Source organism: Accipiter gentilis, chromosome 14, assembly GCF_929443795.1.
Source record: "Accipiter gentilis chromosome 14, bAccGen1.1, whole genome shotgun sequence".
NCBI classification, from domain to species: domain Eukaryota; kingdom Metazoa; phylum Chordata; class Aves; order Accipitriformes; family Accipitridae; genus Astur; species Astur gentilis.
Genome location: NC_064893.1, coordinates 13,955,175 through 13,980,626, shown reverse-complemented (window position 1 = coordinate 13,980,626; position 25,452 = coordinate 13,955,175). Strand labels below are relative to the sequence as shown.

The window sequence follows — 25,452 nt, the reverse complement described above, 5'->3', positions numbered from 1 at the left end:
CACGAGCGCTTCTGGCAATGAAGCTTATTTTGTTAAGATAAAATGACATTAGCATAAACATGTATATTTTTGCTGACATAAGATGACTCCCAGCAAAATCCTACTGCTGGAGATTAAGCTAAAATCTGCCGTCACAAAGTGTCTAATAATCCAGAGCAGAAAAGTCATGGGGAGCAGAAGAGGCACTCCGAAAGGCAGAAAGAAGAGTACAAGCTCCGTCCAACACAGGCCACTTAAGAGATTGCCAGCAGCGGGACTCCAGTGCTGAAGTCAAGCCATTAGTCTGGCCCCAACAAAATCAATTAAAGTATTGCCATTTAACTGAACAGGCCAGCTAGCTTAAAACAATCTAGAGACAAGCTGAGAATAATCTCCTGCAAACCTGCTCGCTCCCAGGGCCAGAAGGGGAGCTTGGTAGGCAGTGCCTAAAACCCCTCACCCTGTTTCAGCCCTTTTTGCTCACTAGAGGAATGTCCCTGTATCACAAGGACCTGGTGCAGAAAGTCCTCCACTATGTGAGCAGATAAACTTTTTTGACTAAAAAAAAAATATCCAGTCATCCTAAACCCGCTAGCTTGGATACCTGTACCCACTGTCAGCGTTTTGGAGCGGTGCCACAGCTAATGTCAGAGTATCCACTGTTGATGTAGCTTACACCACGAGGCATATTGCAGCAGCTTTAGATACTGCCCAGTTTTCAGCTACCTATGGTAAGCATACACTTCTGATGCACCCTATTATTTTGCCTCCTCACTTGAAGGAGTCCCCGTGTTGCTACCCTCATACTAAGGGTAGAGGAGAACCTCTTGTTGGGCAAGAAACACGCAGCAGGAGAGATATCGCATGCACATCTACCTACACTTCCAGCCCTGGCCCAGGCTCTGCTCTATGGGCCACTGGTGGCAATTAGGGGCTCACAGGACCCCATTACAAGTGACACCCGCTCGCACAGCCATGCTGGTGACCCAGGAGCCGCAAGTGCCCCTTCCACTCTTCCCCACCAGCATCAGGGGTCTGCTCCTGAAACTGCCTGCCAGCAGGGCAGCCCCCCTTGCCCAAGCCCCTGGGCAGCCCCCACAGCAGAGCCACACTCGCCCCGGTTGGATGCTCTCCTCCTCCAGCTCCACGCTGAGAGCATCGCACTCCGTGTGAACGGAGCAATATTTTTTTATTCATAATTAGAGCCAAGTCTCACAGAAAAATTGCAGAGTGCTAATGGCTCCAGGCAGGTTGGCAAAAAAATTAATTTGGGCTAATTTGTCAGAGACCATGGAAGTATGTAATATAACGCACATATCATTCACTCAGCTTGCAGTGTCTCCATTATGTAGATAGGTAGTTTGCAAGGCCTCTGAAGCAGGGGCTCTTCCTTCCTTGAGACACGCGATCTCACTAGAGCAACATTACAGAAACAGAGCAAAATAAACTATTGACTGAAAAAGCAGCTACATGTTGATATTTGCCACCTTAAAGGCAATTAACAGCTGAACATTATACTGCCTTATAAGGGCAAGTAACTCTGTATTTATTTTACTCCCTTTGCCAGTACAAATATGATAGTAATTCTGGGACAATGGGCATCCAAAAGTCTAAATGAATAAACAAAGTACCTGAAAATCAATAGAGTTGAACAAAACAGTCATTAGTATTAAAGTCGTGTTCGAACACTTGGCAGGGGACTGAGCCAACATTTGCAGGCTCATATAACTGAAGTGATCAATCAAATTACAAATCAAAGAAGCAAATATGAGGTAAACTGCATTTTATGCATCTGCGTGTCTGACTGCATATTAATTTTTTCACCCATAATTCATCTTTACTCAGTCTGACTTGTCACAGAGTTACTGTGGGCAATTTATCAACCACTTGAGCATGAACTCTAAGCACTGCTCTTCTCCTCCCATCTCCCCCAGGCTCCCCACACTGTCTCAGGATTACCAGGTGAGCTAAAAAGGAGTGCACAGTTGCGGTAGAAAAATCGTTTTGTTGGTAGAGTTCCCTTATTCCTGGTGAGAAAAAAATACACCTTGACAGAAAGGGATTTAACTACCCCTTGGAAGGGAGACGGTTTGCTTGAGCCACTCACTCAGAGGGACAATCTCCAGGTCATGCAAATGAGAGTCCAAATTTTGTTTAAAAAACAAAACCAAAGAACCCCATCTTCCGTTGTTTTCCTTGCAGAAAGTGCAGTCGCTGGAGGCGGAAGGAGTCGACAGCTTGGTCCCACACCTGCTCTGAGAGATGGGGAGAGCTAACCAAAGACAGCACCCCCCATAAGCGGCAGCCTGTCCCCTCTGGTTGATAGGCAAAGCATTTCACCACAGATCTTGTAATTTCTGCACTGCAGCCACCTCAGTTTAAAGAGCCTCTCTCTCCAGACTCGTTAGCCTTGCTCACTGTGCAGCCACGGAGAGGCCATCCTTTTCCTTAAGTGCAGTTCGTTGCCTGCATCCTCTTTCACTCCAAAAGGTACCTAGCACTTCTGCTACTGGCAAAAGCCAGGGTGCAGGGTGTTTTCTACTTCTCTTTATTCCTCCCCACAAGCAAGTCCATACGAAAATCTTACCCTCAGGCTGGCAGCGTGGTGCATGTGCAGCCACCACTCTACAGCTCCTGCTGTCCTCCTGCGTGACCACTGAGGGCTGGGGGAGCCTGCCAGGCTTTGCTGTACTCTCACTTTTACCTTCAGGACTCCTAATTTAAAAGGGAGGAAAAAAAAGAAAAAAAAAAAAAAAAGCCCCGCAGAGTCTTTGCTACTGTTACAAGTGCAGGGGAGGGAAAAAACCTGCAATTACCAGGGCAGAAAGTGCTGGAGACTCAGAAATGTTTGTGGGATGAGTAAAGACCTGGCAATTATTAAGGGAGAGCTTGCTCTGATGTACCCTGGGGAAGGGTGGAAGGACCCATGAACTGTTTTACCAGTTCAGACACAGAATTTCTGAAGGAACCCATTTGATGAAGTCTGGTTGAGTCAAGTTAGTGTGGGCCCTCTCTGCTGCCTGCACTCATCTTCTTTCACCCCTGCCTGGTTGCACACCCATATATCTCTCTGTTGGCATAGCATAGAGCATAGTAGTCATATGGGGGACACCTGCTATAAAATAAATGTTACCGCTGTACTTGGAAGGCAAGTGTTTCTCCAGGTCTTAATATTGGCAGAACTAAATCCATATTGGAGATGAACCATGGCTCATCGAAGCCCATAAAAAGTCTTTGACGGATTTCAAGGCCTGTTGGATGAGGCCTTGTGTAAACCAACTTATGCAAACTTTCAGAAATCAAATATGTCTTCATCCATCCAGATGCAGGGAAAAAGATTTCTAAAAATAGATGTCTAAGTGAATCATTTGCTTTGCAACACTGCCAAACAACCACCATAACTCACACATTTTAGTATGACCAAGGCTGCATGATGACTGGGGGAAAAAAAACCCCAAACCCACAACCAAAAAAAGCCCCAGACAAACTGTATGTGTTTAGACACCTATGGAGATTTGTAGGTGTCTGAGTAGCAAAGGCCTAGGACATGCAATCAAGTTACTGCGGTGTAGCAAGTAACCATACATCACAAAAGCAGTGGTAACTAAGTAAGTTTCCAGCCTGTGGCAAAAGGTTATGCACTTTACCTTAAACCTCTTGCACTGCAGGCTAATCCCAGTCAAATAGCCCTGCTTTTGCAGCGGGTAACTAGCACCTACACAGGCTGCCAGGCAATGTGGGGATAACTTGTCACACCATGGTAACATGTTGGTATGGATGAACCTCAGCTGAGTACCTGGTTTGGGGTTGTTGTACCGCTTAACAATAAAATCTGGAGAACGTGAGATCTTATTTTCCCTACTCTTCTTCTCTGACCTGGACTGGTACAAGAGAATTTGGCCCTGTAATTCCCACTCTCTGACAACCCTGTTGTTGATGCTCCACACAGCTAATGCGCATTATGTACCTTTCGTTCAAACAGACATTTTCTAGAAGCGTCCACACTCAAAATGTTGAAGTTTATTTCCCAGACAATGCACGTGCACTGGAAGCCTCCATACTATTCAGTTCCAGCTTAGAAGACCTTCCACAATCTGTAGCTTTAAAAAAAAGTTGAAAACCAACTCACCTTTGGAGGAGCATAGAGATGACAAAGCAGTTGTCCTGGATCCTGTTTACACAGTTTCAAGGAATGGCAGACCACATCGGCATTCATTTCCCTGTCTATGCTGAAGGAAACAGTGCAAAAACAGAGACTATTACTTTCTTCTGGGTGCTCGAAGGTAGAAGCTATTGCCATGGGAAGTTAAATCTCCCCAACGCCAAACAACAACCTCAGCTCACTTCACTGTGGCCTGTAATCGCTACTCAGTACAGTGTTGGGTCCTAATGATTTTCTGCCACAGCATCCTATTCAGCATTTAAAGTTGGATCCCAGGATGATGAAAAAGCACTGTGCTTTATATGCAGCACCTGAATCAAATACATTATGACTGTTCTGTTTTTTAATCAATCATAAGTCTGACAAAGATTTAAAGGTTAAAGTTAATGCATATGCAATTTGGCACATAAGAATGTTCAATCATTAACTCAAGAAAATAAGCAGAAATCCTTCAAAGATCCTTAACCTTTAATCACCAAGCACAAATGCTAGGATTGTTTCTTTCTTTTTGGGAGACACCTCTGGGCTAATAAGGAATTAAATTAAAATGTTTGATTATAGCACATCTTAGTCCTGTAAGCACTTTGCAGTCCCTTGGCTAGTTTTAAAAATAAAAATAAAAACCCTAGGGAGGAAGAAGGTCTAGCAAAAGCTCTGTTAATTAAACTAAGAACTTTCAAAGAGGAATCAAATGACCTACATTTTATTTTTTTAATCACTTACATTACTTATTAGGCTTCCCCAAGAGTGTGTATCAAGGTCGGGTCTGAGAGCATGTAGGGGCTGACAATTAGAAAGCTTGATTAAAGGTAGAAAGGAAAGCAAGAGCCAAGTATTACAGTAGTGTGACTCTGTAGAACCTGTCTCACACACACTCACACAAATGAGCTGCATTTGAAAAAGTAATTACATCAGATGGGCCTGATCTGAGACTCAGATGGAGTATGAAAATGGTTACCAGTGGCAGCCTGTGTTTATTCACTCAGGGATAGCTATGCCAAATGTCAAACTAGAATCACTCTCAAGCATCTCTGCTTTAATAATAATAATGTGATTTTAAGAATGAAACCCCTGCACTTCAATCCGACAGCACATTTGTATATGTCAAGAACAAACTAAGCAAAGACCTGAGAGAACCCAGCAACACTTACAGTTCAGCTATGTGTGGTCCATAAAGTTCAGCAAGTACGTAACAGAAGCCTTGCAGTTTTTCTAGAAAACATAATTTTCTTTAAGTAATCGAGCACGGTGAAACTGGTTTTATAACAGTCAAAATACAGCGGCAGTTGCTTCATTAAGGTGAATGCTGATTTATCTTAGGGGAAGGTGTGTGAATCTATGACCTCAGTAAAGCACCAGAGAATGGGAAAACCTGAATTTCTAACCTTACCTAAAGCCCTTCTCTGGCTTTAGGCGAGCCACATGATAAAGACTAAAAAGGATAACTAGCATTTGTTAAATGTTCCAGGTATGGCATCATGGAAAAGTTGAAAGGAATCATACATGCCACAGCATCTTCTAAGCAGTTTAAACAAACAGCTCAGTAGGTTTGCAAGAAGAATGTAAACAAATACATAAATCAAAATGCAGAAAGTGATGTAGGACTTGATGCTACTGATAGAGCTGCCCCGGAGCTTCTGGGAGTTTGTAAAAGTTAAGAGATATGTTTTGTGTAGAGCAGGAGTTGTGCAGGGGTAATTGCATTCAAACAAGTATTTGACACTTTTCATTTGGCTTCCTTTCACAGTCTGCGGCTGTGTGCCTTTTTGGGGTGCTGGCTCAGGTGGCTTTCGTTAATCTGGGTGAAGCATGCCCTCTGTAAGACAGCTCATCAGAGATTTCTTTAAAGTACTGTTGTAAAAAACCTGGTCCCTGCACCTGAGCAAAGACACTTGTGGAAGAGATTGGGGTTTTGAATACAGGTAGGGCATGATGGCAGCACAGGTCTGATAGTTCCTACGGAGGAAAATTGACTGTTTCTTGGCCTGAAACAGGCAAAGGCTGGTTAACCATGCACATATCCTGCAAAGGAGGTGTCAGGCCTTGTTTCGGCAGGGGTGGTGGTGTGAAAAGTCACGAAGAGGCAGGTTCATACAAGTGCAGCGATGGCAAACTTGCAACTCCTGAAATTCCTGAGAGATGGCGTTTTTTTTCTTGCACCTCCATTACCCAGTCAGATAACTATCTGTACTTGGGGAAGAAAACAGAGTATCCTTATCTTTCCCAAAGAAAAGCCTTAGAAACCCCCAAAGCAGCCACTTCCCTCCAACTTTGGGCTGAATATTCAATTTTAGCCAGCATCAGGCTGGACGTGCCTAGGGCCGGGGGTCTGCTGCATCTAAGGGGGGTAGTTTTTCTGCAGGGAGGGTAAAAAGCCTCACAGCACTGACTCCATCAGCAGGCATGGGTGTGCTCTCACTCCCGTGAGAGTGGGGGAAGGTGGCTGCTCTCCTGCCAGGACTGCAGACACCCCAGCTGGCAACCTGTGCCCTGAGAAAGGAAGACTGGGACCAGAAAGGCGTAGCAGGGAATGAAAAGATAATTCCCCCAACACCCTCCTACTCATATGGTGTTGCAGGCAGTTTCTATAACTACAATAGCTGATTTTTCTTATCCCATGCCAGGTGTTTTATTTCAATCAAGTTATTAGCTTAATTTCTTTGCCTCCTTTGCCACATAAGTCCTCTCTATTGGCTCTTTAGAAGCAATCTGCAAGTTAAAAATTGGTCTCCTGGCTAGAATTAGATTTTATTCTTGTTCACCTAAAAGGAAAGACATTGCAGTCATCAATAACCCTGTATTTGGTATCATTGCTGATTAAAACACTCTCTGATAAGGCTTGCCCCTGGGGCACCTGGCTCCCTATAGTAGCCCACAGGAGAAGGTGGCTGGCTTCCCCAGCACGTCCCCAGCGCATCACAGGTGATGGTCTCCTTCCCAAACCAGCCGGTTTCCATAATGTTTCTGGCCCTGGAGGAGCCAGCCGGCTGCTGTAACCCATACTGGTGGCTGTGAGGAGGGGAGGGTTTGGCTGGCTGTCAGCTCTGGGGATCTGATGTTGGGGGTCCGCTGGTCACACTGATTTCTAGGTGTTGATTTCCTTATGCATATGGGAAGCTTGACATGTAATTACCCCATGGTGTAACAAATGATAGGTGGTAAAAAGAATTGCAATAGCACAAAATTATCACTAAGCACATAGACTCCTCTTGGAAAATACAGATGCCATTCAGACTTTGGCTTCCAGCAAAACAGACCCAAGCCACAGGCAGTGTTTACAGGACTTGCCCTCTGAGCCAGCCCGCAGTCATATGTTCACAAACCTCTGGCTCTGCTAACACATACAAAGAGAGGATATTGCAAAGGGAAAGCTCTGTTAGGAAGAAGCTGTTTAAGTCAGAAAGGAGGGGAAGACGGAGAGAAGATGATGAATAACTTTGAGTATTCAGGGGCAAGAGAAGAGCTTAAACCAAACTAAATGTGGAAAATTCAGAGAAAATTTAGAGTATGCTTCCTTTTGCCCTGCTTTAGGTAAAAGACATCCCCTAAACTGCTCTGTTCTTCCATGATAAAAATCCAGAGGGTTTTCCTCTATAGCTTCGTAGTCCTAGAAACACAAATTCTGGCTGAATCCCAGAGGATAAATATTTGCAAGAAAGATGGTATTAATCACGTTGCCATTTCCACTTGAGCTCTAAGGTGTTTACACAGCAGTGGCCAACGCAGAAACAGAGCATGACTCAGAGGCAACAGCAGAGGCAGACGGTCTCAAAGCACATTTTGGGTATCAGACACCTCTGTTTCATCAGGCAGACAACCAGTATCCAGGTAAACATACATTCTTGCTAACATCTCTCAGACTGTAAATACTGCCCATTCCCCAGACCTGGTGTTTCTCTCTGCTCAAGAGCCTCCTTCACTCATGGTGTTACTGTTCTTATTTTCATAGGTTTATTGGCTATGTCACTTGAATCACACATGTGGCAAATGTTTCCATATAAATAAGGATGCAATTGTGTTTTCTATACAGCCTATGGGATTGACAGGTATTGAATTTTTCTCTTTTAGTCTAAACATTTTTGTTCTTGAACATCATGTAACTTCACTGAAGTCTTGATCCAACCCCAACTTGATGTAATTGAAATTATAGGAGGCCCTTTTAAAAAAAAAACCACATAAGTTCTTATTCTCTTTTGGGGCCTAGGAAAATTTCCATTGGCATTAATTTGTTGCTGTTATTCTTGCAATCAGTTGTAGGCATGTGTATAATAATGAACTTGTTCCTTCAGGTGAAGTGGCATGGCCTGCTTTAGTAGGTTGCACCTTGTGAGCATCCAAAGCTTTTCTGTTGTTTCAAAGTATCAAGAGGACGCTGTTGACTCCAGCTGGGCTCCTCTCCAAGGAAAGGACAAATTGGTTTATACTGTAGCTCCTGCACAATCCATAGGATTTTTCATTCCTCTTAAATTCAGGGTCAGTTTTCTTCTGTTGGGTGTATCCATGCATCTCATAGAAAGTAACTGGATTATACAGATTTAACTAAAGGGATAACAGGATTTTATATGTGTAAAGAATAGCAGCTGAAAAGAAATATCTTGACATGTCAGCAGAACAAGGTCCACTGAGTGAATCATGAACATAGAGCTAGCATGTCACATTTTAAAGAAGAAAATTGTATTTTAATAGCAGGATCAGTGCTTCTAATTGTAACTTCATGGTTATGTGCCTGTAATTTAAAACACTGAGGATATGACTTATGGAATAGAAATCAGATAAGCGTCTTTCTAACAATGAATGAATCCCAGCAATTACCTCCCTGCCCCATCCTGCATCGGGAAATCCTCTCTTGGAAAGGAGGGAATTAATATTCTACATGCATCTTCTGTGAAACTAGGGTCTACAGAGCAAGATGCTTTCTCAGAGATACAATTCATGAAGTCCTATATAAACGACTTTTTAAGAGAAATCCTAAGCCATCTTTTTACATTCATAATGTTAAAAAGATTTCATGAATGTGAGATCTAGTTATTTAAATAGTTATAGGATTGGTCTGTGAGGCACAAAGCTATTCTGGCATTCAAACTGTTCTCTAATTAAGGATGTGCATTCGGGCAGCTAAGCTTCTTTGGGCAAGTAAAATAAAGGGCAGAAAAAGGAGAGTCTACATACATTCATATGGAATAGCTATCGCTTTTGAAATTTGTATCATGAGTTACATTTCAATAGTTTTTCTGTGCAGACCAAATGCTCGCATCACACCTCTCAACCTCAGCTCATTTTTGAGATTTTACAATAGCGGCTTCATATACCTGCTGAAAACATTTTCTTGTTCACAACTGCTATAAAAACCCACATCAACAAGAAAGAAGAGTGTCTTGGCATACAGTGAAACTATTCTTAATCTACTAACAAAGAGACAAAGTGGAGAAAAAGGGAGGGAAGAGGTCTGCATGCATTGGTGCTCATATGCATGTGGGCTTAATACAACCCCATTCACTCTAACTTTGGGACAAAATCCCAGCTCTGAAGCCAAATAAGCTATGACACTGACTTCCCTGCAGATAGCACCTTGCTATCTTTCAGCTACCTTCATTTGAGATGCTGCGCAAGAAGTAGATAAAGCTTTTTCAGACTCCACATGTGAATTTTTAATTAACAGAGAAATACAGCAGTACCAACATAACATATGGCGTGTTATTTGGTACTTACCAGGTATGTAGTTGCACAGTCTCTCCATGGCTGCCTTGACTGTACTGTTGTGCCACTGTGCAAGCTGTTCAATTACAGACACCACAAGCACACATCCTTCAAACAAACAAACAAAAAGAGTAAATGCAGTTATGTGGGAATGTGGTGAAGCACCCTGCACCATAGAAGTATTTCAGGCATCTCTGGGCATTTTATTTCTTAAGATGCTCCATGGCAGATGAGTGTTCAAGGGGAAAAAATACCTGTGAATTGCTGTCTTTATTCAAAAACTGTAGGTTATCACAGAGAGGATGTTGATGCCAGAGGAGTGCACAGAACAGCCTGGCTTTTACAGCACTGGATGTTGTTCCTGAAAAAATGATTTTCCATCCTTTCAAGGGGGGACAGCCACTATTACAACTGCCTGCTTGGCCAGCTGTTCTCTTGTTATTTCTCACAAGAAAAAAGGCACAGGTCTGTACTTCATAGGACTTCTGTACCTCTCCACAGAAGCCACACAGATAGCTATCAAAACTATTTCCTATGACCTATGAAGCTAGTTATTTCTCATTGCTAATCTGGGTGCAAGCGGGGCTAAAGCCTAGTTGCTCCTTAGACTAGCTGTGGCTGAGACCCAAGAACTTGCACATTGTAGTGAAGTATTTCTTGAGATGTACAGCACTTTTTCTGATATTTTTGGGCTGAAGTAGGTTCAATGTGATCCCCACATAGCAATCATTCAAAATCCACGTGATGACCATAAGTGGTTCATTTCAAGTCGACTTTAAATTGCCATAGGCCAGCATTGTGCTCTCTCTTTCTGCAGTGACTTCACCATTTTATAAAGAAACCACATTTGGTGATGCGAAGTCTGACCAATATAGTCAGACCTGGCAGCCAGAGTGAGGTCCCTGCCTGGACTCAGAGCCTGTGTAACAGAGGTGGGTATCCCAGGCAGCCAGGAGACAAGGAGCCAGGATGCCAGGCTCCAGCAGCCTGAATAAAGATTTCTCTTTGAAACCCCTGTAGCTGAACCCTGTTTCCTCCCCTCTGCAAGAAATCTCAGCTCTCAGGACTTGCTCTGACAGTCTAGAAATGGAGATGAGCTGCAGCATTTGGATGTAACTGCAGATGCATCTTTTTCCAAAGCTCGAAAGAATTAATATTCAGGTTTTCAGACTAGCACAACTCTTCAAAGTGAGCTTTTAAATTCCTTCCAAGTACCCCTGCCTACGTGCTATTAAATCAAAGTGCTGGTTTTCAATGTAAATACCTTCGATGCTCCTATGGATCAAGTAGCAAGTCAAACAGGAGGTAATACAATTGGAACTTGGTGTAGCACCAGTATCTGAGTCTTCTATTACTTCTTCTACACCAAATACAGTAATCCAGTGGAAATTACAGTGAACTTGCCACCTCTTTTGCAGGGATAAAATCCCACTTCTCCATACTCATTAAATAAAACGCTCACTCAAAGTCCTCAATGGAATGATTTATAAAGCATGCTAAGAGCCATTACCTCCTGTCAGCCTGAAAGAATAGGAGAATAAAAGGAGATAGATACAACCAAGAAAAAAACCCTGAAGCAAGTAGTTCCTTCTTCCCTCTCCCCACCCCTAAAAATAGCCACAGGCTAGCCCAAAGAATTAACAGTTAATTAAAATACAATAGCTCATTAAAAAAAAAAAAAAAAAAAAGAAAGTAGAATAATAAAGACCCAGACTAAAACCTGGGCTATCCAAGTTGGAGGGTGAAGTGTTCTCAGGACTTGGGCTTGAAGAAGACCCCAGGGCCATCTGGTCCCTGTTTAACCACCAGCAGGTGCCTTAGCACAGCCTAATCCCATGCCATGCCCCAGGCAATGCTTGTGCTTGTGCTAGGGACCAGTCCCCAGAGCACATTTGGGTGAGGACACCCAGTCAAGGTGAGGGGGGCGTTGAGGGGTGCAAAAGACTTCCTGCTGTTCGGGTGCAAGCCATGCCCTGCACTGGCCCCAGAGACTGAAAACAGACCCTGGCATCGCATAACTTGGTTCTTACAAGGCTATATTATTAACACACACGAACAACCTACAGACAACAAAAACTACCCTTCCCCTGCCTTCTACGTCTGTTTTATTCATGGGGGTGGAGGTTCAGAAAAATTAAATGACCAAATGATGCCTTAACCACAAACCCACATATTCTTTCTGTGCCTTCCTTTCTTCTCTTACCAAGGTCAGGCCTTCATCTAACAATCTTGCTGTCTAGAAGTCAGAAAGACAAAAAGGAGTGCAAGCAGAAAGACGGGAAGGAGCTAGTCCTTTGATATTTTCTAAAGGAGGCAGCTTTTGTTGTTTTACCTCTCATTCTTTTGCACTAGGAGCTTGAGGAAGCTACGATGAGGATGTGCCAGCATGCAGCAGACTCAGGTCCAAGAGTCTATGGGGGGTGAAGATGAGGAGAGAAGGAAACTTGGGAGACACTGAGATTAGCAATGTTAACAGAGGAAAATGCTCCAGTGGGCAGAGGAGTTGGGAGAGTAGACAGTCCCCAAAACACAGGGTGAAACAGAACTGAGCACAGGGGCAAGTGGGCAACAGCGATGGAGCGGTCACCGATGCGGCTCGAGGAGTAGGATGGCCTGACCATACCGTGAAATCGCAAGTCTGGATGCAAAGTGAGGGAAAAGCCCCCGTTGTGAGCACAGACGTGAGCTCAGACACAGGGGGGGCAGGTGAAAACCAGGGGAATCTGGGATGTCGTGCCCCTGAGGCTCAGTAACCTGTCACACCAGGAAGCTGACAGTATCATCGACTTCAGCAGAGAAATATCACTCATTTTGCCCATCCTGTGTAACCCAGCGCTCCTGCACCTTCAGCCGGGGCCTGCCAGCACACTTTGCAGAGAGGACAGTCTGTCTCCGGCCTCCGGCACCTCCTCATCCTCTGTGGGACCAGAAGGTGCCGTGCACTGCCGCAGTGAAGCTTGCAAACTGCTGCTGGTGTGAGTGGGACGCTGCCCGCCTCCCTCCGCTGCCCGCACCGCAGCTCGTGCTTCCTGTGCTGTGGTGGGTCTGCTCCAGACACGAGCAGAAATCAACCTCCGCAATGTCTCTGCTTTCAGTTACAGTGTCCTCGGGTGCCAAAATGTTGGCTCCAGCGCTGCAAGGAGAGGTTTTATTTCAGTGTAAAAGCTGGCCCGATAAAAACAGTGATGCAACAAGCCAACCCTCTTGCATCGGGATTGACCAGCTCATGACGTGGCCCCATGCCTTCCCCCGCAGATGAGGAGCGAGCTTGCCTCTGGCTGCAGCACTCAGCCCAGCAGCACCTCAGTGCACTGCTTTTACACTGAATTAGAGTTATTCACCCCAGGCAGCCTGCCTAATAATTTGTCTCAGGGTGGGCGTGCAAAGAGGCTCCTCTCTCTTTGACTTAGATGTTGCCCCCATGACTCACTTTCGTTATCACCGCCAGATCTTCTCGCCTCCCATAGAGCCAGTGCAGAGAAAGGGGCTTATGGACAAAGAGTGCAAAATAACCCTGGTGTTTCCATTTCCTCTATTATACAAGAAGACAGTCTCCACTGAAGCTGTGAGTTTCTCTCTCATATTTGTCAAAGTACCGTAAAGTGGGGAGAGGGGGGAAATAGCTATTTTTGGTTCAGCTCTGCTGAATAGAAACAGAATTCTTAATCAGAGACACAATAATGCAGGTAACCCTACACATGGAGTGGGCTCCCAGAAATTAAATGGAAATTTTTCATGTTGATTAAGTCAGTTTGACACTTTTGTGTCTATCGAACCAGGCCCAAAGGGAGATATGCTTCACATGAGAGTTAACGGAGCCATCGCTGAGTTTGTGCAGTACTTAATGCACTACCCCGGGCTACTAGATGCTGTATGAATATAAATAACAATAATAATAGCCTGACTACTTGGGAAAAACCCACAGAGCTGAACTCCAAAATGTTTGTTCTCATAAACTAGTCTTTACTATCACAGAGAGGGTGCTTCTGGTCATGCTACTACACCCTCCCCGCCTTGGGCACCCACAGACCACACCTCAGTTATTCAAATGCTCCCCCACAAATGCACTTATTCCAGATGAACGCTACACTTCATGGGATAAGCTGATAAAGAAAGTCTTAACTGATTTTCAAAGGGGTCTGTGGTTCCATTTGGAGCATCCTCAGCTTCAGGCATTGTGGCTGAAGTCTCTGGACCCGGATTTGGGAAGTCTTCCTGCCCTCCGGTGGAAAAGATTCTCCCCAGGAACGCGTGCCACCAATGCGTGCTATCGGCTGAACTGCTCTCTCTTTCCCCCGTCTACCTAGGCTTTTATCAGGTGCCCTCGGTCCGCCTCTCTTTACTCCTCGTGATCTGCTGGCACTTCTTATTGCCCCGCCATGGGCCATGCCTGCTTTGCTCTGCTGGCCTCAAAGCCTTTCAGTTAGAATGTCATCAGGAGCAGCTTTTGGGCTGGAGATTGTAAATTACTCATGAAAAGAGTTGAATCCTGGGAGGAGGGAGAAGGCATGTCTAAAGGGACTCACTGTAGTCTAGGGAATCTAACCCACCCAGGCTTCCTGGTATTTTGGATAAAAACATGCTCCCCCCAGTAATTCAGATTTATCCTCTAGGAGAACATATCATCTCCTGTGTTGGGCTATAGGTAAAACCTCACGATGTTAGTGTCTATAAAGTTAACTCAGACTACCCTTTCTCTTTTTAATCATATATATCATCTTCCTCTGGATTTAGTGGCAGAAAAAGAATTCGCCGTTGGCTGCGGTGTAAGAAGCCACTACCCTCTAATGAAATCAACAGAAATCTCCCTGCACACCAAATATCAACAGAAATGCTAACCAGTTATTCTAGCCTTTAATGGGTCTTAATTCTGCTGGCTAAAAAATGGAAAATAATTAGTTAGCTAAAAAGGACAGGGAGAAATCAGCTGTCTTTGACGGGAGAAATCTCACTGCTTCAATTACTGATGATGTGTGTGAGAACATAAACTTTTTAATACTCTGGCATCAGTAGAAAAGCACTTCCAGATCTGGACAGTCATTAGCAACTATTGCTTTTAATTTAGTAGCTACTTAGATGTGATTTATTTCTCATCATGAGCTGGGCACATATAAGGCAATGTAGATAGGCTTCATAATTAAAGGTTAAAAAAAAAGCTCTAATTTTTTTTTGCATATGATTTCTTTAGAAACAAGTTTCAAGAAACTGACTCTGCTGTTGCACTTCAGTAATAGTTTTCAAAGCCTTGACAGGCTGAAGGATGTTTTCTCTGGAAGAAATTCATTGGTCTTATAATGCCTACCAGCCATTAGAAACTAGACTCTGGTATTAATAAAATGCCTGTCTCTTTTAGCAATAGTTTTTCCCATCTGCTATTAATTTCTGAATAGATAAGAGAAAACCATAACCATTTTGCTCAGCAGCAGTAATCTGAAAACTCACACGTCAGGAAGTACTTCTCTCCGTGTATTTGAAAATAGCGTGTAATAATAAAATGACATTTCCAATAAGCTGGGGAAAAAAAAATCATATCCCAATAATAAAATCAGAGCTAGAGAAATTCATTTCTTAGCTGTGAAGCCTCTGGCAGTTTGAGCAGACTATTTAACTTAATCCACTTCTGCCGCACATGTTTGAAATGCTCTATAATTAGAATTACACCTAGGGATGTCAAGAAGTGTCTGGATAGTGAAAGCTGCCTCTCTAAGTTTCAGATCTGTAGATGTATTTGTCCAAGTAAAACTCTGCTAAATGGGATTTCTGGCACCTGGCACATCCTCCTTTGCCATCCTTTGCTCACATTCCTGGGTGCTGGCGATCTTTCTTGCCCCTCCAGCCATATTGCTGTTCTTCAGCTGTAAATTAAACGTACTTCCAGGAGCACAACAAGGATATAAGCCCAGAAAAGTGGCCTTGGACACCAATAGTTCCCCGCAAACCCTGCCAGCCAGGCTGTGGTCACCCTGCTCACTTGCAGCAGAGCAGGAGCTGGAGCCTTGCTTGGCAAAGCAGCAAACCTCTGCCTCAGATATCTGTTTGCAGCAGCAAGCCCCTGTATAAATGAACCCATCTATCACATTCCTGGTTTTATATAGAAGGTGAAGATTTTCCCAAAACGCAGACTTTACTTCTTCCATTTATAGATGCTCCAATGCATCTCTTAAAGCCTACAGATGAGGAGTCCCCAGAGCCTGTCTACAAAAGACAGCACTGCTACTCCTTGTGCAGATGCTGTTGATCTGGTGTAAAAATACCTCTTTCCAAATTCATCTAATCCAGTTCCAGTTCAACCTGGAACAAGACATTCCTGTTTGAAGTAAGAGCATTCACATGGGGAGCCAGTAAGAAATAAAGTTTTCTCTTCTGACATGAGGACATGCACGTAAGTATTCTAGGTGTAGGCAGACCACGGATATGCAAACTTACAATGTTTTCTTTTTCACTATATATTTCTTTCCTAATACTTCCCAATACGCATTTTGCCTTCTTTCACTGCTTCTCAGCACCAAGCTGATACTTTCCAAAGAACAGCCCTTTATAACCTCAAGATTTCATTCCAGCATGGAAATATTCAGCTCAAATCACATGCAAAGTTAGGATAGTTATTTTCCCATATACAGCCAGAGGATTTGTTGCTTTGAAAGGTAATTTAGAAAGGGATCCGAGTGTAAAAGTCTTTTAACTCACACTTTGCTTCCTGTTCCACTTACAGTGTTAATATATTTCATAGAGATACTAAAGTGATGGAATATAATTATAGGTATCCATATTCAAATATGTTGGCATATACAAGACCTTTCCCCCCTAAATTTGCTAAGTGTCATAAAATATCTTGGAAATGCTAAATGGCACACTATTACCAAACCTGTCACTGGGCCTAAAATTACATATAGTATACTGGCTAAAGACATTTTTTAAATACTAATATCAATGTAGCACTATTTCTAGTGTATTGTAGCTCTGTAACAAAACCAGCAAACCCTGGAATACCAATTATCATTTCTGTTGCTCATGCAATAGCATTGAGCCACTTCGGACCCCTAATTTCAGGGCTCTATTCGTTCATTATCATTTCCTTAAGACACCCAATGAGGACTTTGATACAGTTATGCCAGTACAGAAAATTCAGTTTTCATCTAGTGGAAGACTCTGGTATCCATACCTGCCAGCCAAATGTATCCCTAGTGTTTCCTACATTACACTTTAAAGAGCCCCATTTAACAAAATCTCTAACCCTAGGCATTTCCATCTGCATTAATTAATAGGGGCGGGGGGGGGGAAGTATGTATGTGTGCCATTAACACAGTTTTCTTTTCCAAATCAGGAAAGGGTATTAAAAATTTACCAGAACCTGAATGGTGGCAGGGGGACTTAATGTAACTGGATAACTTCATCCTTGTCACAAAGGTTTGACCATTGTCAGATTCTGAATGCACAGAACTTGTTTCAGCTATGCAGTTCCTAAAACCACTGAAAGTGATTGTTTTAAACATAAGCTGAAGTTCTGTATAGGGCTAACATATGAACAAGAGCAGGAGGCACACACCTTGTGGCAATCAGCAACCAAACAGACAATCAATACTAAATAAATAACATTATCAAAGAAAACTTATACTGAAGACAAGCATCAGTAATGTAAAACATTCAAGACTGCCCATGTCTACAAATGCACATATAAATATATATGATTGTGTATTTACAGACACGTACATGTATATATGTCAGTATCCTAAGCACACCTTTTTATTGTGATCAACAGATATATTTGCATTACAGCCATAAACTTTCAGTAGGACTTGTGGTGATTTTGAAAATGAAATTTTACCATCAGTTGCTGAAAATTATGAATCTTTGTAGAAAATATTCCTATTTTAATAGTTGTTTTAGTATCTCTACTGTACTACTCACATGTCTGTGGTCTTTCTTTCTAAAGTATAATCAGAGGAAAAAGTGTTATGGTCAAATTTGGTATTTATTACTGATCATCAGGCCAAATTTTGCTGCTGAGTAAACTGAGCAATGTCAGTGAAGTGAACAGAGGTGCTGCAGCTTGGCGCTGGTTTAGCTGTAATCAAAGTTGATTCCCAGCCTTTCAGAGTAAAATACATTGTAGTGCTACATTGATATCGGGCATGGCCTTTTTACAGAACTCATTGAGCTGTAAATTATATGTTCTGTCATGGTGCCTCCTCAGACAATATGTGCACAGCCACTTTGTCTGAGTGCAGTTATTAAAAGCCTCGAACTCCATTTGGCATGTTCCATTGTGTGAAGTTATTGGGAACTCCAAATGCCACCGGTCCTGCTGCCACTCCACGGGGCATATTTCATCCCTGCACTCATGCACAGCTAGATGGAGGCAAACTGTTGAGGACATTGACTATCACACAAATCAACACAGGTAGAGGTCGACATTTTACGCTGCTGGGAAACTTGGAAACATTTGCTCTTTAATGTAATCAGAGCTGAAAATACGTTTCAAAAACGGGCTTCTCCACACACTAGGAATTATGTGCTCCTGGGTGAATGGAATAGGTGACCCGCAAAGATTGCTGAGAATGGCATTATATCGAGCACAAAGATGGGGAAATTTGCTTCCCTGGCTGCTGACCCTCAGGATCTCCATTCGCTAGCAAAGAAGATGGAAAGTGCTGCTGTCTGGCTGTATTGAGCGCTCCCTGACCAAGCACCTCATTCCAAAAAGGGCAGCCAAAGTTAATCACCAAAGGAGCAGGGCAGCCTGCTGCTGGGGAGAAAATAAACAAACCCTGCTATTTGCAAGTGACTCTCACAGTCACAGCACAGAACCCCCGAAAAGCCAGCCTGGATGTAGTCATTTTACACCAGCCTCTGCCCTAGCAGCTGATGTATGGCATCTATGCCATTCCTAAGGGACAGGGTGGACACAGATCTGTTAACATCTCTAATGAGGTCTTCTGCAGCCTTCTCAGGAACTGATGACAGTGCTCACTTATCACTACCATCAGAAAATTTTCTTCCTAACCTGAATGTCCCTACTGGTATATCCATTTCTGTTATATCTTGCCATAGCTGTTACAAACCTGGAGAATGGATCACCCCTTTAATGTCTTTGAGGACAGATATTATGCCTTTTCTCAAGTTTTTCTTCTCTACACTAATTAACTCTAATTTATTCAGTCTTTCTTTATAGCTTATGTTTGTTTTTCTCTGAAACCTCCTGTCACTCTGCATCATTCTTGATGCACAGCCACAAAAGCGAAGGCAGAAATTCCTCTGAGGCGTTGTCAATGCCGACGAAGGTAGCAGGTTACTTCGCATGTCTTGCAAGCTAACTTCCATTCACATACCTCGGTGGACACAGTGTGTGTGTTCTTCATTACAGCATGCCATCGTTGTGCCGCTACAAGCCCAGATGATCTTTCCTAGGGATGCTACCCAGCCAGTCATTCCTTATCTGCTACGTGTGTCACTGAGTATTTCTGCCTAAGTGTCTTCAACATACCCATATTGAAATGATCTTTTTGGGGAGGCAAGTACCCCAAGTTTTCAAGATCGTTTTGAATTTAATCCTGCCCTCCATTGTACTTGGAAACGTTTCCAGCTTTAGATGAGGTGCTGATTTAATAGCACACTATTTCATTAAGCTAATGAAAATATGGAATGATACTATGTTCAAAACAGAGGTCCAGGAAAGACCTCATTTTGTACATCCTTCCACTTAGGGAGTGAGCCACTCATAATTACTCTCTGAACAAGGCCACCCACCAGTTTTGTCCTGCCCTGTAGAAGCTTAATCAATGTCACATATCTCTCAGCCATTAGATTAGTGCTGAGGTTGTGCCAAAAGCCGTACTCAAGTCCAGCTGTAACATCCGCTACTTCTTCTGTGCCTACATGCCATTATCCCATCAGCAAAGAAAATTAAATTGATCTGACACTGTTTCTCCTTGATAAATCCAGTGAGGCTCTTACTCATATTTACTTTTGAGAGGTGCTTTTATAAAGTTTTATTAACTATTGAAGGATTTTTCTAGGAATTGATGTTTAACTGACTGATCTACAGTTCCCCAAATTTCCTTTCTTCACCATGTTGAAGAGAGATGAATACAGCAGTTCCCTCCTGTCTTTCAGTGTCTCCCCTGCTTTCTGTATCCCCCAGGGCAGCTTCTGCCTTTTCTGAGGTTGTTTCAGAAACTTCTGGATGAATTCACCCTTGGTAGAGAACAGGGCAATTTGCAAAGACCCTTTAAGGGCCCCGTTGCAATTCGGGGTGGTGGGAGGTGTGGAATAAAACCTTTAAAAATTAATCAGAAATAGTAAAAAAATAAAGAACATGATCTTTGGTATGATGAAACATTAACATCAGTGTCAACAGTTACCAGTGTTTCTGTACTGTCTTTGGGTACCTTAATGTCAACTTAAAATTTTCCTTGCCCTGTGAAATGGGCAGTATTTTCCTCATTTGACAGATTGGGAAAGTCAAAGACCGGAGTATCTGAAGGACTAGCTCATTCATACTTCATTTTTGAGAGAAAAATACACAGCATCTCGTTCTCAGGATGCCCAGCTGAAATTGTCAGGCTGCACCTAGCAAAAGGTTTTCTAGGTCTTGTCCTGAATAAATCCCTTAAGCCATACTGCCAGTCAGTAACAAACCCAAGAACGAAAACCAGACCTAGAATCCAGCTTCCAAACCTGTGCACGGAGCAAGAACTCACCATCTTTACATGAGGAAAAACAGCTTCCTGGGCCTTTGCTTATAGGAAAACTTACTAAAGCCCTTTTATCTATCAGAAGGAAAAAGCAGAAGAATGTATCATGTGAAAAGCATGCAAGAGGCCCAGAGGAAGGGCCTGAGCTTATCTCATGGTATGCAAAAATAGGGGCATTTCTCCAGTCTGGGGAGGCAGGAAACAGTGACGGAGAAAAGAGATTGCAAGATGTTGGGAAAATTCTTCTAGTGACAGGGCCAAAGAAAGACCATGTAGCTATTTAAGAGCAGGTTGGAGATGGTTAGGAACTGCTTAAATATACTACATCTGATACTGTGTCCAGGAGGATTATCATCAGGTGCTTTCCCCCTCCTTTCCCTAATTCTAAAGGGCGGTAGTATTAAATCCCTTTTTAGGTGGCAACACTTTCCAGATGCTTTATTTTTACACTGAGTCAATTATGAAAAGACTTGCTCTGCTTGAAGCAGCCAAAATTTTCAAGAAAATGTAGCAAAAAATGATGTGACTTTTTCTATAGTTACTGAAGCTGATTAAAACGTCTGTCAAAATGTTTTCTAACACAATTAAGTTTGCTGTAAAAAAGTCACCTTCTTTTTTAGACAAGTAACAAGCAGAAATGTTTTGGCCAGCCTCTCCCTATGAGTCGCTTGAATTGTTCAGCCTGCTGTCACACCATGCATACCCTCCTCTCCTCCAGCCCTAATCTGTATCAGCTTATAGGTGCCTACCCAAAATATATTTCCCAGGATGTGCTAAGGGCAGGGGAGTCCCTTAAAGCATCCAGCTGCTTTCCCTGTACGACCAGAATTTACTGGGGCAGATGGTGCCTACCCAAGGAGACCTCCTAGCAAGGGGAACAGAAGAAGAAAGCAACCAAGTCATATCGAATTCAACAGAGGTACCGGAGCTGCATTTTGCTCTCCTGTCATATCATTTCCACATATTTCTTCAAGAAGTGTGATACTTTCAGTGGAAAGGCCTAATGGAAAATATTTTCTTCGTTTTGTTACTGAAAGAGCATCCATTTTCTGACCAGCTTTAGCTACTAACATAGCAATCTCGATCATGCAGGTGGTACACACACAGGAGTGATCAGTAATGATTATTCAATGTGCAGCCACCTCATTTCCCTCAGAAAAGAGAGGCAAATAACTTTGAAAGATTAGGCACCTGACCACACATCTAACTTGCATGAAAAAATCCATTTCTTCAAGAAAATCTCCTATACATTCGGCAGCGGGCATTTCTCACATTAAAATTGCTGCCTCGATCTATAAGACCAAGAAGACACAGAGGAAGTTCTCACGGCCCTCTCCCAATGCCTTCCCAGACGGCAAACTGAGTTGGCAGGGTCTGGGGTCGAGCTGTTGAAAGGAAATCACAATCTTCCTCCTACAGATGAAGCTGATCTCGGCTTCATTTCTGCTCCTAAGAGGGCTAGTCACCGAATCAGCCGCAAGAGCTGACATTAACCCTGCTCCACGCCATGGCTGATGGTTACATCAGCTCCTCCATGCTTTCCCTTCCCCACTTGTGAAAAGGAAGAGACACAGATGGCTTGTCAGTGTTTTCAAGAGTTAGTCAAGAGAGCAGGTAATCAGTGAAACTCCAGGGCTGGTCTAGCAGGCCTGCCTGCGTGCAGCCACTAGCCCTCCCTGCCAGGCCCAGCCCGTGCAGTTTTAATGCTCTGCATGCTTCATTTGCAGCTTGTGGTTTACAGAGGTGCAGACGGTCTGTTTTGGTCCTGAGTTGACCTCATGTGGATGCTTTTAGCTGAAAGGACACCTCGGAGAGAGCAACTGGTGTGGGAGGCAGGTTTTTTGGAGTCTTCCCACTGAACAAACACGCCAGAGAAATGCAACGGGGCTGGCGCAGCTTTCCTCCCTTCGGGAGGGAAAAAAAAAAAAAGCACAATTTAACATGTGCAAGGTGACTTCAATGCAATGTGCAGTCACTTTAGGAACTTAGAGCCTTGCTGGGTCAATAGGATGGAAAAGGCAGATGATGCTCACACCTGACATTTAAAAAACACCAGTGTAAAAATCATACAGGCGAGCACGCTCACTGCCTTTCCCATGTCATCAAAAATGTAGCTGCCTAAAGATCTCGCCATTAAAAACCACCACTTCCCTCTCACTCTGGCAGCTGCTCAGTCACTGCTTGTGTGGCTGCTGGCTGAAATAAGGCCAGTCCCTGACAGACGTTTCTGTTTTTCACGACTCGCTTTCATTTTCTGGGTGGTGCTGGAACCCTGGCAGTGGCTGCGCAAGCCTCACCACCCCGACTTCGCTCCACTTTCGGTTCACCCTGCCTGCCAAAATCTGTAGGGGCACTGTGGATGGCTCAGAAGTGAGGCAAAACCCTGTTTTTATCAAGCTTAGGATTATTATTGCTAATTGTGTTCCTTGAGCCACAGCGAAAATCATTTTGGGCTGAAAGGAAGTATTTCCTTCTGAAGGATGGAGAACCGTGACAGGGTTTATGTTTACAGCACAAAAGTGCCCAGTGCCCTGAAAAACTAAAAGAATACAAAATAAAATGTTGGATCATAATGCGTAAAGCATATCCGTCATTTAACATTTGCTCACATAAAAAATATAAGCTACAGCATCTCTCTAGGTACACAGAGTCTCATGCCAAGGGCATTTTTGGTGCAGAGATACCCACAGATCACGTTGACTTCGGTGTTACTGGTGTTGCTTTGGGACTCGCTTAGTCAGCGGAGGCTATAGGATACCCCCAGCTATAGCTTCCGTGGAGATCACAGTCACCAAAGTCGCACGAGAGGGGGGTTGGCAAAACACAGTCACCCCACTTTAGTAAAGGTCATGCAGATGCGTGCACTCGCGAAAAGGAAAGGAAATGTGAGCAAACAGCCTTTGGCTATTTCCAGAGATGACCATCCAGACCACAAAGCTCCCTGGCCCAAGTATGGACCACCTATTCTTAAGAATAGTTTCCCAGGCAATGAAATCAATGAGGACACCCTGGGCGAGTCCAAGGGAAACCATGCCTTCCTGCAGCTAAGCAAAATGCATCGTGAACCCTAACAAATACTAGGACCCCCATAACACCTTGTATTCGGGTCCCAGACGTTAAAGCCTGCTTTTCAGATGCCATTCCCCGCAGAGCAAAAACATGAACTTTGGGAAGCAGCCACTCAAAAACAAAATCATAAAATAACTCCAGACTCCATGCTGGCCTTGCAAAATCTTCAGTGATTATTTTGCCAAAGACTATGAGTATTTTGCAGTACAGCTGTTGAAATAGATAAAGGAGTGATTTATGATGTGCATAGCAATTCTCAGCTCACCGGTGGAGTAACAAATGAACTAGTCCAGCAGGCAAACAAAACCTGAATACATACCGACACAGGTGTGTCCTTTGTACAGCCCGGAGGAGAGCGAAGCGGCCGGTGGGTCATTTCCACGGGGGAGAGGGGGGGAAGAGGCAGCCTTCAGCAGAATCGGGAGCCAGAGGATGCAGAATAAATTAAAGAATGTTTGCCTAGATCCCCTCATCCTAAGGAAGAAAAAAAAAGGAAGAAATCAGGTGGGAGGGGTGCACGTGGACCTGAATTCCATTAATGCTCAGGGAGCATCCTGCATCCTTGTCTTATTAGCAGCTTGAGGTGAAAGGAGACTTGTGCGCCTATATAGCTATATGTAATGCAGGGACTGCTTGCCAGGCGGGGACACACACCTCTGCCCTCTCACAGAGTGCACAGGGGATCCCGCACTCGCGCATCACAGGTGCTCTCCTGCCCCCTGCCCTTCGCACACCCCCCAGCCCCTCTTCAGGCCATTTGGGGTGGCTCTGCAGCCACCCACCACAAGCCGGCGAGTCCCGTACACGTGGGCACCCCACGACAGGGCTGGGAGGATGCCCCCAAGGCCCCGGGTTGCTCTCCGCACCCCCATGCAACCCCACTGCCCCATTTGCAGCTCTTCCCAACCTGCTGGCCTGGGAGGACCACGAGGGTTGCATGAACAGCTCTGGCTCAGCGCTCCCGTGTCTCCTGCAGTAGCAGCGGATGACTAACGACCTTAAACCACAGTAGTTGCCAGAGCCACTCAGCGTTAATAACACAAGACACTCCCCTGAACAACTAGTGTTGCGGAAAGGAAAAAAAAAACCAGCTCCACAAACCCTTCCTCCCACCCTCCCCGCTGTCACTCCTCTGCCTTCCACCACTGACAAGAAAAAATATGTATCTCTGGCTGCTTCTGCAAGATTTTTGACCAGAGTTTCCATTTGGGAGGACCGGGTGTGAAAAATAAAAGAAAGAGGCTGCTCGGGCTGGAGCTGCGGGGGTGGGAGGGATGGGGCTCCCACGCTGGGGTTTTGCCAGGGCTTTAGTTCTGCTGGGGTCGAGCCTGGGGGGGGGGACAGGAGGCAGCTGCTGGAATAAGAGCAGTGGGAGCTGAACCCCGGTTCTCTTCAGCTGTGAGCGCATTGGTTTGCAGACCCCAGCTGCCCACACGGCTTGAAAAATCCTGAGCTTTTCCTGCTTTGGCAGTCACAATAACGAAAGGTCTCCCTGCCTCTTTTTTTTTCTATTCCCCCAGATAAGGCAGAAACCAGTCATTCCCCAGCCTGAAGCAAAAGCAAAGAGTAAATCATGTATAAATGACGTCACTTTAGAGGTGGAACAAGTCCAAACAACTAAGTCCCAGACACTGTGGACGCAAGGATGGCTATAAGGATACGATGTAGGACTGAGGCACTGGAGGGCCAAAGCTACATCCCACCTCTGCTTCTGCCTTTTTGTATAACCCTGGGCAAGTCTCTTACCCCCTCCTACCCCCTCAGCGGGCCATGGGTACTCGTCTTTCCTTTCCACTCCTTACTTGGCTTTTTCAGAAGTGGGCAGGCTGTTGACATGGGTTGCTAAAGGGC

General features: G+C 44.2%; 1 protein-coding gene across 4 annotated transcripts in view; it reads right to left on the bottom strand.

The window, feature by feature from the left end:
- Positions 1 to 24,617, bottom strand: part of AOAH (acyloxyacyl hydrolase) — an 80,608-nt gene extending 55,991 nt beyond the window's left edge. For 3 of the 4 annotated variants that reach the window (XM_049816143.1, XM_049816144.1, XM_049816142.1), the window contains exons 1-5: positions 24,509 to 24,592; positions 23,921 to 24,075; positions 9,851 to 9,946; positions 5,293 to 5,353; positions 4,109 to 4,208 (exon numbers count right to left, since the gene is read on the bottom strand). In XM_049816143.1, coding sequence (XP_049672100.1) covers positions 4,109 to 4,208; positions 5,293 to 5,353; positions 9,851 to 9,946; positions 23,921 to 24,075; positions 24,509 to 24,540 — 444 coding nt within the window. In that variant the 5' untranslated portion in view covers positions 24,541 to 24,592. Of the gene's footprint in view, positions 1 to 4,108; positions 4,209 to 5,292; positions 5,354 to 9,850; positions 9,947 to 23,920; positions 24,076 to 24,508 lie in introns of all 4 variants that reach the window. The other variant, XM_049816145.1, reaches the window with a different exon arrangement.
- Between the last annotated feature and the right edge of the window lie 835 nt (positions 24,618 to 25,452).